The sequence below is a fragment of the Buteo buteo genome, chromosome 13 (genome assembly GCF_964188355.1).
Source record: "Buteo buteo chromosome 13, bButBut1.hap1.1, whole genome shotgun sequence".
NCBI lineage: Eukaryota > Metazoa > Chordata > Aves > Accipitriformes > Accipitridae > Buteo > Buteo buteo.
In genome coordinates, this window is record NC_134183.1 from 22,820,037 (window position 1) to 22,836,246 (window position 16,210).

The window sequence follows — 16,210 nt, forward strand, 5'->3', positions numbered from 1 at the left end:
AAAGAGAGACTCATTACTTCCTTTAGTATTTAATTTTGTGTTTTCCCTGTATGTCCATTCTCTCTGTTGTTCATGTGTTGGGGATATTAATCTTTCAGCTGCCATTTGTTCATTTTTTTCCATTCAAGCTGCTGACCACTCTCCATGATTCATTTTCAGTTCAATGCGAGTTCTGGGGGATGGTATAAAGAAGCCTCCCATTCATAGGAGAAGGTACAAAGCCAACTAATGTGACTAACTGTTTTGTGTTTGAATGTCTACTAACTCCATACTGTCATGTTAGTAAACCTGTATTACCTCTCGAAGCGTTGGCATTAGAGCCATGCATCCCGCTTGGCTGCTTTCCCTCTCCAGTCTGACACCAGGTCAGTTTTTCTGACCCACAGAGCATATGCTCAAGCCATTGGGAGAAATCTCAGATGTAATTTTGTTGGCTTTTGCCATGTGTAAGATTTGGAGTTGTGTTAAAATAATTGTTTACCTGTGAGCATGTGTGTAATTTGGATTTAAAGCACATCAGAGACTCCTTGCAAGACTTGCAGGAGGGGTACCTGGGGAGGGGATGCATCAAACACAATCTCAGGTTGGAGAATACTCTGCAGATCTGCAGCTGACTGAATTAAATGGCTTTAATTTTTCTCTTTTGCCATTTTTTTAATAACCATCTTCCTACAAAATGGAAAATAAGTTGTATTTTTTCCTTTACTTCCATCTGTGTTTTTCTTCCATATAGTAAACTTTCAGTTCCTCATCCATCATGCAGATATGCATTTTCATTCACGTAACCTTTGCGTTGTCTATTAACATATAAAATAAGACACTTTTTTGACACAGCAGACATGTGGACTGTCCATACTTACACATTTTTAGGCTAAAAAAAGAGAAGTTTAGCCTCTCCCCTTCAGTGGTTCAACCTCTTCTCATCTCCCACAGCTGCTGCCTCACCTCCTGTGGCAGGTTAACTCAGGATTTCACTTCCCTTGAAATGGATGGGGTAATGTGTGTGTCTAAACAAACTACCACATTACCACATGTGGAAAAAATGTTACCATGATGTTACTACCCAAAAAAAAAAAAATCACTGTGCCTTACCATGCATCAGCATAAATGAAGCCATATAAGCAGTGCTGTACTGTTCAGGAGAGGGCTCTTAAAAAAGAATTTTTTAAAAAATGGCACAAGAAAGAACATGGTTTTTTACTTCTATGAAGCCACTTAATTTGCATCACTGTGCTCTGAAGTAAGAATTGCAGTACTTATCCTCTCAGCTCATGCAAATGAACATCTTTTTACCAGTTGTCTGTTAAGGCTTCTCTGTAGGGGCTGTGTTAGTATTTATAGTCACAATATTCTGAAACACCGAGCTTACACAAAGAATAAAGAAAATGTCTCAAATAGGCAACCTGAAATACCTAGTCATATCTGAAATGTGTGGTAATTCTTTCATAGGCATTCCCTCTTTTTTTCTTCTTTTTTTTTCTGGCTTCCCAACCATTTTGGTACTATCCTCTCTAAACCCCAGTTGCAGAGCAACAGCCTGAAACCAATTCCAACAGTTTATGCTCTCCCACAAGGCTGATGTATATAATATAGCTCATCCCTCTTCCCCAGGTTGCCTTCTGTAAAGGGGTTTTGCATGCTTTGCATTGATCTTGTTCAGTTTTTATGGTCTTGCCAACAGATTGTGGGTGGCTCCCCAGCAGGATTGTAATTCTGTAAGACTGCTTTCCACAGCCCTTGCCAAAAAGGTCTTTTTCTTTCTCTGAGACCTTCCACCACTTCCAGGCTTCCTTCTACATATATGCATAGCTCCTTCCCTTCCCTCCACTCTTCTGCTTCCCTTCCCTGCAGTTTTAGCATTTGGGATTGTCACTATGACATGGCAATGGTCAGGAATAGAGGCATCTTTAAAGTGCGCTATCTAGTGTAAGTGTTGCATCATTTCTTTAACGAGGAAAATCCTCTCTTTTTCAATTGAAAAGTGATCACACAAGAATTACTGACTTCTGCAAACAAGTCAACATAAGCAGAGCTCTAAGGGTCCACCAAGCCCAGTAGTCTTGGGGCCACAAGTAGATGGCTGGGGGAAGCAAGGAGAGGCGGAAAGCTTGTATGATACCTTCCTTGGGATACTTTATCAGTGTCCATCTAGTTTCTGCTGGGCAGGTTTTACCGACCTGCTGGGAGGCTGAACCCAAGTCTGAGGGTGCAGGCTGAGGTGTATGATGGAGATGGGTTTACTGTGGCCAGGACTTGTTTTTTTTATGATCTCAAGCAAGTATTTAGTCCCTCCATCCCTCACAAATACTTATATTTCCCACAACGGTTTAGTTGGATGTTGATGATGAAGTAATTGAAAATGCTGGCATGTTATGGGAAGGTATGTCTTCATGAAGAATGCTCATGGTACTGTGCTGAGAGCTACTGGTGAAGCACACCTGGAGCTTTGGGGTGCAAAGCACAGGTACTTCAGGTGTATCCTCACCCAATTAACATCCTTAATAAAACAGGTGGCAATTATCTGAACTCCACCATTGAACACCAACCATCAAACCCTTCCTGAATGTTTCCAGTGTTGCACTGTGTGTGGAAACTATACGAGGACTTGGCACGAGATGATGCAGTCAGTGGCTTTAAACCTTCCTCTGTGCCCTCTGAGACTTCTGGCACTCACAAATCCTGGCCCAGGGATGCTTAGACTTGTTCTGCCCTTTTTGTAGGCTCCTTGCCTGGAGCAGACTGTGCTCTGGCCATGTCCTCTGCTTGTGTGGATCGCAGGCCAGGGGCTGGGAGCAGGACTTGTGCAGTCCTGCTCTGGCAGATCTGTGCTGATGCAAAATTCCCTTCAGACAATGTATGTTTCCTGGACAGCTTTTCCCAGGATTTAAAGATCCTTTATATGTCATAACTGACAAGATTGATTTCTTTGTGTCTCCAAAACCTGCAACTGGGCCATGAGCTGATAGAGAAAAAATATCAAAAGCAGTATTTAAAATAGCAACCAAAATATTTGCATTCTGTATTTGCCTTTGCATTCTCTATTTGCATTTCTTACATCTTTCATGATGCAACTTGGGATTGTTTTGGGGTATGGGAGCTGAAAGGTTTTCTAGTCAAAGTACTATTTGAAGGACTCTTGATTTAATCACAAGTTAATAGTAAGACAAGCCTGGTTTTTTCTTCCAGCCTCTTTCACTGATTTCCTGTGCAGCATTTAAGAATGTAACTCTTTCCTTATTTTTCCCAAGTGTAGCCTGAGGCTATTCATACTTGTACAGAGGGGACTTAAACAATTAAATATCTGTAAGGGATTCTTTCTCTGATTTGGGGATGAGAAGTACCAGAAAAATACTAATCTTTACTAACACAACGGCTGTTTGTGATTACTTATGCAAAATTGGCTTTGGTGTATTTCAGTCTTGTTTTCCCAAAAAAATTCTCTCCTCACAAGGAGCAGGTTCACCAGTACATTGTATACTCGCCGATGGGATCAGTTTGGGGGAAGCATGGGCTGTCCTGCTGCTACCTGTTTGGTGGTAACCTCGGTCACTTGGGGCACTCTGGTGTGTTCTAGCAGACAGAAATATATAGTAGCTACTGCATTATTTCCGAGTTGGTTGGGTTTTGTTGGGGTTTTTTTAAGATATGCAAGAGTGAGAGTCTGTTAACATTCCCCTGTTCCATAACAACCCAATAATCGCAGCCCTTTTCCTTTCTTTGCCTCTCTTGATATTCCTAGTTTGAGCTGGTGTCCCTCTGGTGTACAGTTCATTACCATGGGTCCTGACTTTACTTGTAGAAGGTATGGTATAAATAAATGTGCAGCAGAAAAGGAGCACTGCAAACACCCTGTTGTCAGCTTTTTGTGCATCGCCTTTTCCACTGCTGCTCTGGCTGAAGCGTGCACGTGTTTGTTTGCTTTGTCTGCTTTTTCAGCCGTTAGTCTTTGGAATGGGTCTTCTGAACTGGGGTGCAGGTGAAGGTGGTGGCTGCTTTTCATTGGCCTCGAGCATCAAAGAAGCTGCACTGTTGGTTTGAGCTGCTCTATTCCGTGATGACTTTAAGGCGTGTTTTTTCCACAGCAACAATCATAATGATAATTGTGATGGCCAAAGAATCAAAACAAGAGTTAATGTGATTCAGTGCCACTTTGTTATGGACGGATCTCATAAAGGATTTAAGTTCATACAGACTTGCTCTTTGCAGATTGAAAGATCTAGTTTTTTCTTCAAAGAGACTAACCATGTAAAACTTTATGTGAAAAACCAATCTAATAGCCACAGATGAAAATTTCTCAGGCACTTAAAGCTCGCATCTTCAGTTGAAAGTCCCAGAGTTGAGATTGATGCTTGGAGGTCAGGTCTTTACCTGATACTGCCTGGAAGCCAGTCTCCCAGATTTCATAGCTTTCCTCTGGCAGTTATTGCTGTTTGAGGGTAGAGCTGTTAAATTCTTTTTGTGTTGACTAGATATTTAGAAAGAAGTTAATCTGTCTTTCCTGTTACAGATTTAATTACCTTCAGTCTGTATACCCCGACCAACAAAATACAGACTAATGTCACCCACTGATAACTATTTTATGGGCTAATATTTGCAGTTTTGAGCTGTTTGTGTCACAACAAACTACATGATTTTTTTTCTGTACTATGTAACATCATTGTTATCACCTTGGGATGCAAGCAAAAAAATATTCTTCTGCCCTAAATAATCAGGGTGAAATGGGACTAATTCCTCTCTGCAGGTGTTTTAGAATAAAGTTTATAATGCCTGCTATTGATACACATTGTTGAGTCAAAATCTTCCTAAAGCAGATTAAATTGTAAATGCCTCAGCCAGTCTTCTTTCTCGTTAATTACAATGAAAAAAGTCTTAAAAAATTTACTAAATCTTCTTATTCAAGGTTTACAGCAATTATTTTTTTAAGATGCATATTTATCAGCTGCTTAATGCTTCTAAAGGAATGAAGAACATTAATCACTTACTATGCAAGTCTACCTGAATTTAAAGCTCTTCTGGTTGTTTAAATAATCTGTACAGTCTATAGTGTGTTTTCTCTTTCATTTGTTTATATGTCAGCTTGTTGGCCACTTAGATATCATGAGTAGCCTCAGGTTGGGATATATATACAGGGTAGGCCTTGCTTCAAATTAGCAGGACTTTGAGAGCATCAAATCAAACATTAGCCACAGAGTTGTGCTGGTGTACTGGGAGGTGAATCTGTAAAGCTTGCACATTAATCTGAACTGGCATTCCAGTGGGTTTATTGATGCTTGGGCACAAGGAGCAGGAGAGTCAGAAGCAGACTACTAGGGCCAAAATATATCAGATGAAAATAGTCACATGTGAAAGAGGGGGGGTTGTGCAGGTGAGAAGAGAGTGTATTGGCCTCTTTCTGTAGAGGTCACTTGTCTATCAGCAACTGTCTCTACAGAGATTGGCCAAACCTTTTATTACTACCAATACTGCAAGCAAAAGTTTGGTATTTTATTTAGCTTTGAATGATTGTCTGGCTCTGTTGGACAAGACCTAGCTTCCTCACTACATGATAAAATAGGATTGATTAGCTGATGGAGACAACATTTATTGAATTGAAAAAAAAAAAACAGAGAGAAAAGGGAAAAAAAGAAACCAGCTTTGGCAGAAAGAAGGACGTTATCAGTGCCAAAGCTTTGTGCAGTGGCAAGTGCTAAACAGAATCAGGGGATGTGTCTGCAGAGATGAATGTTACAGGCAGCCCAGAGCTGATTTTGTGGCTGCTGGGAGGAGTGTTAGTCCAGGACAGGCAGCACTGTGCTGTACAAGGTAGTTTCATTTGAGTGGCTTTATTCCAATGGAGAGCCAAATAAAAAGCTAGCAAAGAGAATATGTGGAAATATCAAAATCTTTAGAAGGGGTATTTCTAGATTTTCCTGTGCACCACTCAAGAAGAAGGAAAAAAAAAAAAAAAACCAAAAAAACCCAAAAAAGCAGTAGGAGAGGCTATTGACCAGGAGTTTGGTTGTTCAAGCAACTACTGTGTCTCATTAGAGGCACAAAGGTGCTACTATTTATTCTGAAGAAAATAGAAATCCCTCCACTTCTGTCTGCACTTGGTCATTGAGAAGTGACATGCTGAGGAGTAACATCAGCATTTCCCTGCACAGTTCAGTTAGCCACTGCCTTGTGTTTTATGCTTGAAGGTGCTATGTGCTGAAAGACATTGGTCTCTAAGAGTTTGTCAGCACCTAACCTCCATGGTTTCTCTTCAGTTACAGCCTAGAAGGCCTTGCTGGAGACTCTGGTGAGAACAAGAAGCCTTCTACAAACTTGGAGGCTTCTTCTCTGAGCTCCAAAGACCTCAGACGGACTCCGCTTGCCAGCAATCAGTGCGGGTCCCTGGTCTTGCTCACTGAAGAACTTGAGCAAGGAGAAATCAGAGACTACGATCACCAGGTAAAGCTGTCCCACTGTTATTATGTGATGTCTATGTGTAGAAAATGCTACATCAATGTTTTGGAAGTCATTTTCCAAAGTGACAGTCTCACTGTGAAAGCTTCCACCCTATATATATAATATTAAAATCTTCCATCTTTAACACAGAGGAATTTCCACTGTGTTAAATTTGCTACTTAGTTTTTTGGGGCAACATGGTTGATGGGCGAAGTCTTAGGGTGAGAACAAGAAACTTTCCAGTTTTCTTCCACTGATTGCATGAGTAATCATGGAAAAGTTATTAACTTTTTAGCATGGATATAGTGATACTATCAATCACGGGTGTTGTAAGGCTTCTGCAATTAATGCTTATGCCTCCTTTTGTGGTCCTGAAATATACGCAAGTACCAAGTAGTAATTTATCTGCTAAAGTTTTCAGGTTTATTTTCATATCGTAGGAGGAGAATAAAGATTATTTTTCTTTCATAGGTGTAACCAGAATTAAAAGGCCCATTATTACAAGCAACAGTTAAGCAAAATGTTAATTGCAAATTAAGAAAATTTAGAGTGATCACTCTGGAGCGGAATTCTATGATAGCTATTAAGGACAGATGGGCCACAATATTATGGGAATCTCTGCTTACTTTTATTAAAGAAGCAATTATAGTCTTAAATAATATAAATACCATGGATTTTTCTGAGTCTGAAGTTTCAGCCATAGTGTTTTGTGGGTTCATGTCAGAATCATTAGCCAGCCAGTCTGTTTACCTCATAGACTCACTGCTATACTTATCTGGCCTGTAGAACTGTTATGTCAAGACTCTCAGGTCTTCTTTCGCTTTGAGGAATGGCATTTTTGGGGAACGCACTGCTAAGCATCAGATTTTTTACCATGTTGAACCAGTCTAGTTATGCTGAGAAGTTGGAAGCACAGCAGTAATTCAGTGGCCATCAGACAGTTAACAATATCTGTCTTGTAATATCTTGCAAGAAAATCAAGCAGCCAGAGTCTCTCTGTTGCATAATTAGTTGTCTTACACTTAAAAAACAAACAAAATGTTATATTTCACTTGTGTGACACTGATTAAATTTTTCATGGTCCTTGCATTTCTCACCTCTTACCTTCTACTGGGATCATTTAAATTTTCCACTGTTTGAAAGTGAGAATTTCAGTAAATGTGAACACTGAACTGTGATCTGAAGTTGGGATGGTGCTGTCGTTCTTGACATATTTGCTCAGTGTGGTTCTGTTCTGTTCTGCAGATGCATCAAACATCACAGCCGCAAGGATTTAATTTCTGTTCTTCTGCTGTTTCATCTCCACTGACCAAATCTATGTCTCTAATGTCAATTAGTAAACCAGTGCTGGACAGTGAGTAACACAGTTTTCCCTTATTCATTCTGTCATCTGTATTATTAAGTATATCTTGCTACCTTCCCAAGGCAATATTTGCTAGTACCTGCTCTTGCTTCCTATATTATGTGAAATATATGTTTCACTGCTGCGTGGGATTGTGGGTGGAAAGGCAGAACTTGTTCAGTTTAGATCCATGTTTTGTTCTTCCCGGTGTATCCCTAGTATTTTGAGTTCTGTTGGGTTTCTTTTGTTTGTTAGACTACTGGTACAAAAACTGTGATTTACTGAGTTTGTTATTTAAAAAAGCAAAAAAGTTTGAATTTTACATCCTTTCAGAATTTACTCCTTTGATGTCATGTAAATTCCACTTGAGATCTTAATTTCCTACTTGTAGATTTTTTGAAAATTGATATATGAGACATATGAGAAGCCATGTCTTGGTCTCCTTGTGGGAGTTTGTTGCTATCTATTTTGAGTTAAATGTTTTGGGGCAGTAGGGTGTAATTTATTGCATCTCATTCCAGAAGAAGATAATAAAGATGATTAGGTGAAATTTTTCAGTTTAGCTTAATTGAAGCAATAACAAGCACTTAATTTTGCAATTTCACTGAATTGATTCTTTCAGCTGAAAAAGTTGTTCAAAAGGCTGCAGCTGGATGTGCTTAGGAAGGGCCATGTTACATGTTTTCATTTTATTAATTGCCAGCCAGAAACCATATTGACATTTTAGATCACAAATTGTCAATTAGTGATGGTCTCTGATCTTTTCCTCTTTATTAACCTGCTGATTCCTTGTAAAGCTGAACAAGGGAAAGGTGCTTTTAAGAAGGGTGTCTTATTCATTTAGGAGGCTTGCTGGAGGAAGCTCACAGAGATTATGCTTTGTAGGAGATGTTTTTCAATTCTTTGCCATCGTTCTTCCATGACTGATAGGCATGTGTCCCCCAGCAACAGTAACCGAAACATGGGCAGATCTGTCCCGGGGAAGGGCCAGCTCCTCTTCTGTGCAGTGGTGCACCCTCTTTCCTCCTTGGGCTGAAGGCCACCATTTTATTTTTTTTTTTAAGCAGTCAATTTATTGACATTGCATCCCATTGCTAACTGAACACCGTAACTAACTCAGCTAGCTCCCAGAAAATGCACTGTCGGTGGCTGAGAGGGCCTGGCCAGCTGAGGCTCGTCTCCTTCTCCCCTGAGACTTTCCTTCAGGCCTACAGCAGGGGGGTTACGACAGCGGAGGATTTGTGCCACCGTCTTGGAACTGGACAACCTGCTGCCTTTCCACTCCCACTCTTCTCTTTCTTATGACCCACGTTAAAAATGCCATCGAGGCCTGAGCTGGTGGCAGACAGGTTTGATTTATCCCATCTCCTTCTAGAGTCAGCCTAGCCATGATGGTCTCGTTGAGAGAGAAGGACAAGAGAACATGTAGTAAGCTTTCCAGAGGGGCTGTGGAAGAAATAGCAGGGTTAGTCTTCTGCTTTGAGGCGGATGTCTGTGAGTTTTGGATCCTGAGGTTAAAAATTACTAATGCTTCTGTGGGCTTTATGTTCACAGTAGTTAATTTGTGATACCTGAGAAGGGCCTCATTTTTATAGGAAGGTGGTTTCTGAAAATCGATACATTTGAGGAGGTTGATGTGAGCACCCAAAATGATTACTCACCTTTAAAATTTAGGTCACAGATTCTCTTCCCAATTCTGACACTTTCCTGACTTTGGAAACTTCAGTAAATCACTTCATTCTTCCTCAGTTACTTTGAAAGAGGAATAGTGTTACTTGAGTTGTGACCATAAGTACATGTGAAGCAACTTAGTGCCTTTTACAAGGTCTCAGTGCATAAATTGCCTTGTATCACCTAGGTTTAACGTTTGTTTTATCGCAGCAGAATATGTCAGAGTTATGCAAGAATAAATCCTTGATTTCATGGAGGTGAATTGTAGGAAAACTTGTAATTCCTCACTCCGCTTGCATAATTTTGTGATACATGTTTAAAAAAAAAATCCCTGATTCCTGCAAATGTGTCTGAATGGCAAGAAAGCAACATGTTCTGCACCAAAGCTTCAAAAACTAAATCTAAATGAATAAGCGTATGGAGGGCTTTCTCTTATTTTTCCCATTTATTGTCATATGTACAGAGGCAGGAGCAATTTCCAAGACTGAGTTTCTAGCCCACACTCCATCTGATGTGTCAGATGTTCCAGGAGCTGCTGTGGCCATTCACAACTGTTAATCCTTCAGCATTTTATAGAGGGAGGTCACAAGAGCTGTTGGCTGGAGTGCTCGGAAGACTGCTTTCAGCTTTGGAATAGCAAATTTCCAGTGTGGAGCATTGTTATAAAGCCAGGAACTGCTATAAATAAAACCACTGAAATGAAAGTTGAATTGAACTGTGCTGGAGGAGGTGGTTCTATTTACAGTAAAGTATTATTGTTCATCTTGACTCTTAGTCTAAATAGGCAGAGACTACAGAAGAAAGCAAGCAGTGTTGCCTAGTCATGTTCTTCAGGTCTGGGACACTAGAACAACTCCTTTGAAAGGCAGTCTAAACAAAATTAATGCATGAATCTTGCTAAGAATTCTTCAGTTTCAGTGCCTTTCATTAGGTCCCTCTAGGGTTGTTCTGCTTACGTTGGAAAAGCGTGCATATAATTTTAGTTAAATCGCCTCTAGGCAATTGGCATTTATACCTTATGGTTGAAGGAAAATTTCAGGGGAGTTTGCTTTGCATTGCTTGCATTGCATTGGATATTCCTCGGATAGTATTTTTATATTCTGAATTCAGTTTGGGGTTATGGTATCAACAATACAAAAATTTATTTTTGTAGGTGGCTGAAAGGACATGTTTTATTCAAAGGGAGTAATAATTGCTACTTTTTTCTCTTGGAAGTTTAATACTGATAAAGTCTGTAGCCTCTTCCCTTTCGTGCAAGCAAATTGATTTATCTGTGCCATAGAATGACTTAAAAGTGTCTGAATATATGTGCTGAAGATGTTTAATGTAGATGCTTAATGTAGGACCCTTAGGTCAGGTCTGTTCCAGGCGCAGAGTTTCCCCAGCCCTCTCCCAGTCATCTCTCCCAAGGACACACTGATGACCATGTGAGTGATGGGTATCCAGCAACCTGACATGGGTCAGGTCACAGCTCAGAGGTTTCTACCTGTGCTTGTATGATGAGAAGATTTGGGAAATATAGCCCTTGGGCATCTCCATAAGAGGCTGTGTAGCAATTTCAATTAAGAGTGGCTAGCTGGCTCCTACATCTCTTTTCAGAGAGGATTGTACTTATAAAGAATTGTTGCAAAACTGCTGCTATGCAAGAGCTGCTTTTAAAATAAATTATGGGAGATTTGAAGTCACAGACTGATTGCTGAGTTTGGCACTGTGTTTGGTAGACATCTTCCAGACAAAGACAGAAGAGGATGCAGAGGGGCTTTTCTCATGTTCAGGCAGTTTCTTTAAAACAAGGACTGTGAGTTTTAGAAGAAGGCAGGAGAAGAGATGCTTTTTTTTCCTGTTTTATTTTGGAAGAAAAGAAAGGAAATTCAGGTGTCTCCTTTTTAAAGCTGGAAACTTTGAAGGGCATAACATTATCAAAACGTTTGGGTTTTTTTGGAGATAGAAGTGGCAAGAACCTCCTCATGTAGATAAAGTCAACACTTCAGATAAAGTATCCTTGCTAATATCCGGCAGCTTTGCTGTGTCATTTAACTGCAAAAAGCACTGTTAAACAAATACCTTGAGTTGTTCTAGTTTGATTCCCCAGCAGTTATTTCAGTGAAGCGGATGCCCTTTGTCCGGAGATGCATTATGTTGTTGGTATTCTGTTTGGGAAGATAACTGTTCACATGTGAGTCTTCATTAAGAGGTCCTATAAAAAGATGCCAGCAAAATAAGGAAAGCCTTGAACCTTGAGTTATGCGTGCAGTGAGACCTGCATCCTCTGAAACCTGCATCCTCTGGAATTTGCACGTTCTCAATTCTTTGTTTCTTGTGCCTTTTCTGAAGCCAGCTGCTTTGCAGACATTTCCTTTGCTTTGGTTTTAGTTTGCTTTGGCTGCTTTCCTCTCCTTTTTATTATTAAATGCATTTTCAAGCATGCTCTAATCTCTGCTGTTAACCCACTTCTCAGCCCAGGGCCGGACTCGACCATCGAGACGAATCTCCTTCTCCTTCAGCATCTCTCCACTCATTCCTAAGTCTAAAACTCTTTTTTCTATTGGCTCTTCTTCCAGTGATGAGGAGGAGGAGTTGGATAGTAAGTAATCATTTTCTGTGCGTTGCAGCCATTATGGGTGGAAACAAAGGGAAATCTGGTTTTCTGCTTTAGACCTTGAAGTTTCACCTTGCAAACATTGAACTAACCTTTCCATTGCGTGATGTCTAACAGCATTATCTTAGTCCTGTATCTGAATACTAACTAATGGCAGAATAAAAACATTATAATCCCAAGAGTCTTGTACATCAGCACCATCACATCTCATCTAGTTAGTTTTGGTCTGTATCCACGTGGCAAATACCATCATGTGCCGCTCTGACCAGTGATATAGTCATTACCTTTTTATTAAAACCAAGATACTTCTCTTGAGATTGTTGCAGTGCATTGCCTTGAGGTTGTTGCAGTGCATGGAGTTTACAGAAGAGATAGATCGTTGCCCTTCATAGGTAAGAGTGAGTACATTGCTCAGTGGAAGTAGAAGAGGAGAGAAGCCCTGATACTAAATTCTGAAAATCTTGGTTGCAACTTCATGGTTCCCCTACTAAGCAAAAGGCATACATTGCAGCCAAACACCTTAAATCATTAAGGTGTCCGTATCTAGGTCCTGATATCAGAATAGTTTTTTTGGGAAACAGGCAAGTGTTACATGGTAGGGTTTTTTTCCTCCTGCAAAGTCTATTGCTAAAAGAAACCCAACCAAGGCAGAAGATTGAATTAAAGTAATTTAGACTCCTCTTGTTTTTTTAAATAGGCTTATCAAAGATAATTGAAAATGTTTCCTATTTCTTAAGCAGGTTTTATTAGACTGTTGAAATAAACCAGAACAGATAATTCTCTATCTAAAGAGAAAATTCAGAGCAGCTGCATCAGTTGGTTCAAATCAAAGGTTTGCAAGGAAACTAGCCTACATCCCTCTTGTCTGTACTGGGATGGGTGAAATTGCTTTCTAGTCCAACAGATTTTGGTTGCTTCCTGAATTTAAAAAATCTCCACACCATCTATGTTGTAGGTATCTAAATTCTCCTCCTTTCCATTCCCAGTCTTCACTGTGGGTTTGTCCCTTCATGCAAGAAAGTCCTGTGCTCTTCCCAGGTGTGTTACTACCCACTTCCATACTGAAGCTCCTTCCTCCTTCCCCTTTGCTCAGTCCTTCTCTTCTGCCTCTAACAAAACTCACAATTCATGGTCCTCACAAAGTGAACAGCAAACATGCAGCTGTGCATTGATGTCACGCTCCCACAGTAAAAAGTACTCTTAGCTAAACTTCTTGCTGGATTTGGTTGTTTTATTGTGTTTTTGGTCATTTGGGGATTTGTTTATTTTTGTTTGTTTGTTTTAAGTATCCAACTAGTTAAGTAATTCCTAATAGCCAGCTTAGGGTATAGCAATTTGGGGGGGGTATTTCTGTTAGCCAGTGTTTATCTTCTCTCCCTCAACAATGCTACTGTTAACGATGAGCATTTAAAATAATGTCAGATATTGTCTCAAACAAAAAGGTTGCTTTCTTTACATGTGTTTTATTCCCTCATATTTGAGAGTACTGTGGTGACTTTATATAAAGGTTGGTTTAGCCACAGCTAGTCATAAGACTGCTTTGGCAATGGGCATTTTTCACGTAGTAGTCCCAGACCAGTTTGTTTATTTTTTCACGTCTTCAGGGTTCATTTCTCATAAGAGGATGGATGTGTTAGCATTGAGATTGCACTTGCATTTCAGTTACTGCTCCTCAACCTCTTCATGCCTGTTTTTCTCTAGAGTGTGGAAAATTAGTTGCAGTTTGTTTGATATCATGATATATTTAAGACGTGGAATTCAGGTGGCCAGACAAGCCAGTCTGTACATTTTAGAAAATTATTATGAAGCCTTTGGATTTCTTAACCCACAGAAGTTTAATTACTGCCAGCATTAAGATGTTGAAAACTGGTTTCTTTTGTTTGCAACATCCTAGTCCAGTTGCTGCTTTCTGCATAATGGAGCTTGATGAATTATTTCAAGTCTAGCTACCATATGAAATAATTTTGGTGGGTGATGCTTAAAAGGTGTTCAGATAAGTACACCAAAATTTGGCTGCTAGCCCAGATTCATTGGACATAGATAGCAGTCCTGGCCTTTGAACAAAACTAACTTTTTTGTTGGTTGTGAAGTCAATTTTAGCATTTCAGTTTTGAACCTGGTCATGATAAGAAACACAAAAATTATGGAAATAAACCTTCCTTCCCCTCTTCTACCTCAAAAAAACCCTTGAAGGTGAGAAAATGTGTACATTTCTATGCTTATCTTCATGGGCTTTATAGCTTGCAGCACTGTTGATCATATGATGTTATATTGTAACCTAAAACATGAATTCATAAATAGGCTTTCACTTTGATTTTTGTCTGGATCCATTTTGCCTGCCAGTGTCAAGAATCCCCCATTTTTAAGATAAAACACTCTTGCAGAAAAGATAAATAGTACATAATTCAAAATTCCCATGCAATGTACTTTCTCAAGGTGCTGAAAAAGTCACAAATATGAAATTATTACAGCTCTTGATTCAGCGTTCATTCATACTTCTTACGTTAACTGTAAAGAAACAAAAAGGTTTGTGAAATACTTAGATTCATTCAAATTGATGAATCTATTAAAAAAAGGAAAGACTAAGGAGGCTTAACCCATGTTAAAAGCAGACTAGAGCTAAAACATGAACCAGAGTCACTGGAGCATTAACCAGGGATTTGAGAGTCTGTAAACTGCTTGTGTAGATGCTTAGGTAGTGGATAATATATAAAAATGCAGCACAGTCAGGAAGTTGAATAGTGGACTTCATTTGATATATGTTACAGTATTACTAACTTCGATGTATTTCAGATAGATCATTAATTAGATGAAAAATTTTGCAAGGGAGATATTAACAGCGATCTCCAAGCAGGGATTAGGTAATGGGGTATGCCTGTATTTTAGTTTCTCAATATGAAGAAATGATATTTCTGTCTCAGGCTATATTGACACTGGAATCAGCGGTTAGGAAAATGTGTATTTTAGAATCATAAGGCATAATACTGTATGCACAGTTTTTCCTAATGCACTTACTGCTTTTGGATAGAGGACCATCTTTGCCTCTGATGTCAAGTGCCTCTTTTGCATTCACCCTTAGCTTTAACATGTTAACAGGATTTGAAGCCAAAGTACTGTTAAGCTTACAGTGTATATGCAGAAGATGATCAGTCACGCTGCTTCTTGAACTTCAGATAGGACTGCAGACAGTGATTGTAGTGAGGGTTTTTTGGAGTCCTGACAAGCCCAGTTACTCTGGAGAGCACCCTCTCTCCTCTGGATCATTTCATCCTGATTTTTCAGTCGTCTTCGATGGTTCTGGTAAATGGTGTCAGCTACCTAATCTGCTCCAAATGTATTGTGCAAGCAGGTTTCTTGTGGTATAAAGAGAATTTGTGTCATTGGCAGGGCTTCAGCTTCATGTTGAAAGTCAGACTTTCCTCAAGCACAGTGTTTTGTGACTGAGCCCTAGGCTGGTAATGTTCCGTGGAAAATGGAATAAGGCTTCCCTTGTTTCCCTTACTCTTCATGAAGTGCTTCAGGATTTTGACGGGAAAATGAACTATAATTTTATCAAGCAGAAGAGTTTGATACATGAAACCCGGATGTGTTGTACAATAGATTCTTTCTAGTGGTGTGTAAATAAATGCATTGTAGCAGAATGATTCTTATTTATACCTATTGTCATTGAATTGGCAGTTCTGATTCAGATACCCTGATTTACCAGCAAATTTAACACATGCACATCCTTTGCCTAATAGCTGAAGAATGATAAAAATACTAAGCAGGCTTTCACCTCAGCATCTAATTTGAGAGCACCTAAGGATGCAGGGAACAGGCTTTATCCTGAGCACATGAAATCTATTCTAAACACTGACTTCTGGAAAACATTTCCCCTTCCTCTTGAACCGTCCAAATATGCAAACTATGTTTTTAAAATCAGCGGGCTAAGATTGCAGTCTAACATGTCATCCTCCCCACCCCTCTGATCTTTTCCAGGTACGCAGGCGTTCAGCGGCCCCACGGGTTCCTCAGTTCAGAGGTACAGTATTCTGGGGGTATCACGTCTCTTCTGGTGGGACTCCTGCAGTGGGCTCTGGTTTGGGCATCCAAAAGCCTTGCTGGCAACAGTGCACTTCAGCTGAAATCACAAGTTGTCAGGCTTGGGAAAATCAGCCCCGTGTGTCTAA

At 39.8% G+C, this 16,210-nt stretch overlaps 1 protein-coding gene across 5 annotated transcripts in view; it reads left to right on the top strand.

Annotated features, from left to right (window-relative positions):
* Positions 1 to 16,210, top strand: part of AKAP13 (A-kinase anchoring protein 13) — a 227,667-nt gene that overhangs the window by 175,692 nt on the left and 35,765 nt on the right. For 4 of the 5 annotated variants that reach the window (XM_075045059.1, XM_075045060.1, XM_075045061.1 and 1 more), the window contains 5 exons: positions 160 to 213; positions 3,740 to 3,802; positions 6,249 to 6,432; positions 7,675 to 7,783; positions 16,020 to 16,062. In XM_075045059.1, coding sequence (XP_074901160.1) covers positions 160 to 213; positions 3,740 to 3,802; positions 6,249 to 6,432; positions 7,675 to 7,783; positions 16,020 to 16,062 — 453 coding nt within the window. The remainder of the gene's footprint in view (positions 1 to 159; positions 214 to 3,739; positions 3,803 to 6,248; positions 6,433 to 7,674; positions 7,784 to 16,019; positions 16,063 to 16,210) is intronic. The other variant, XM_075045063.1, reaches the window with a different exon arrangement.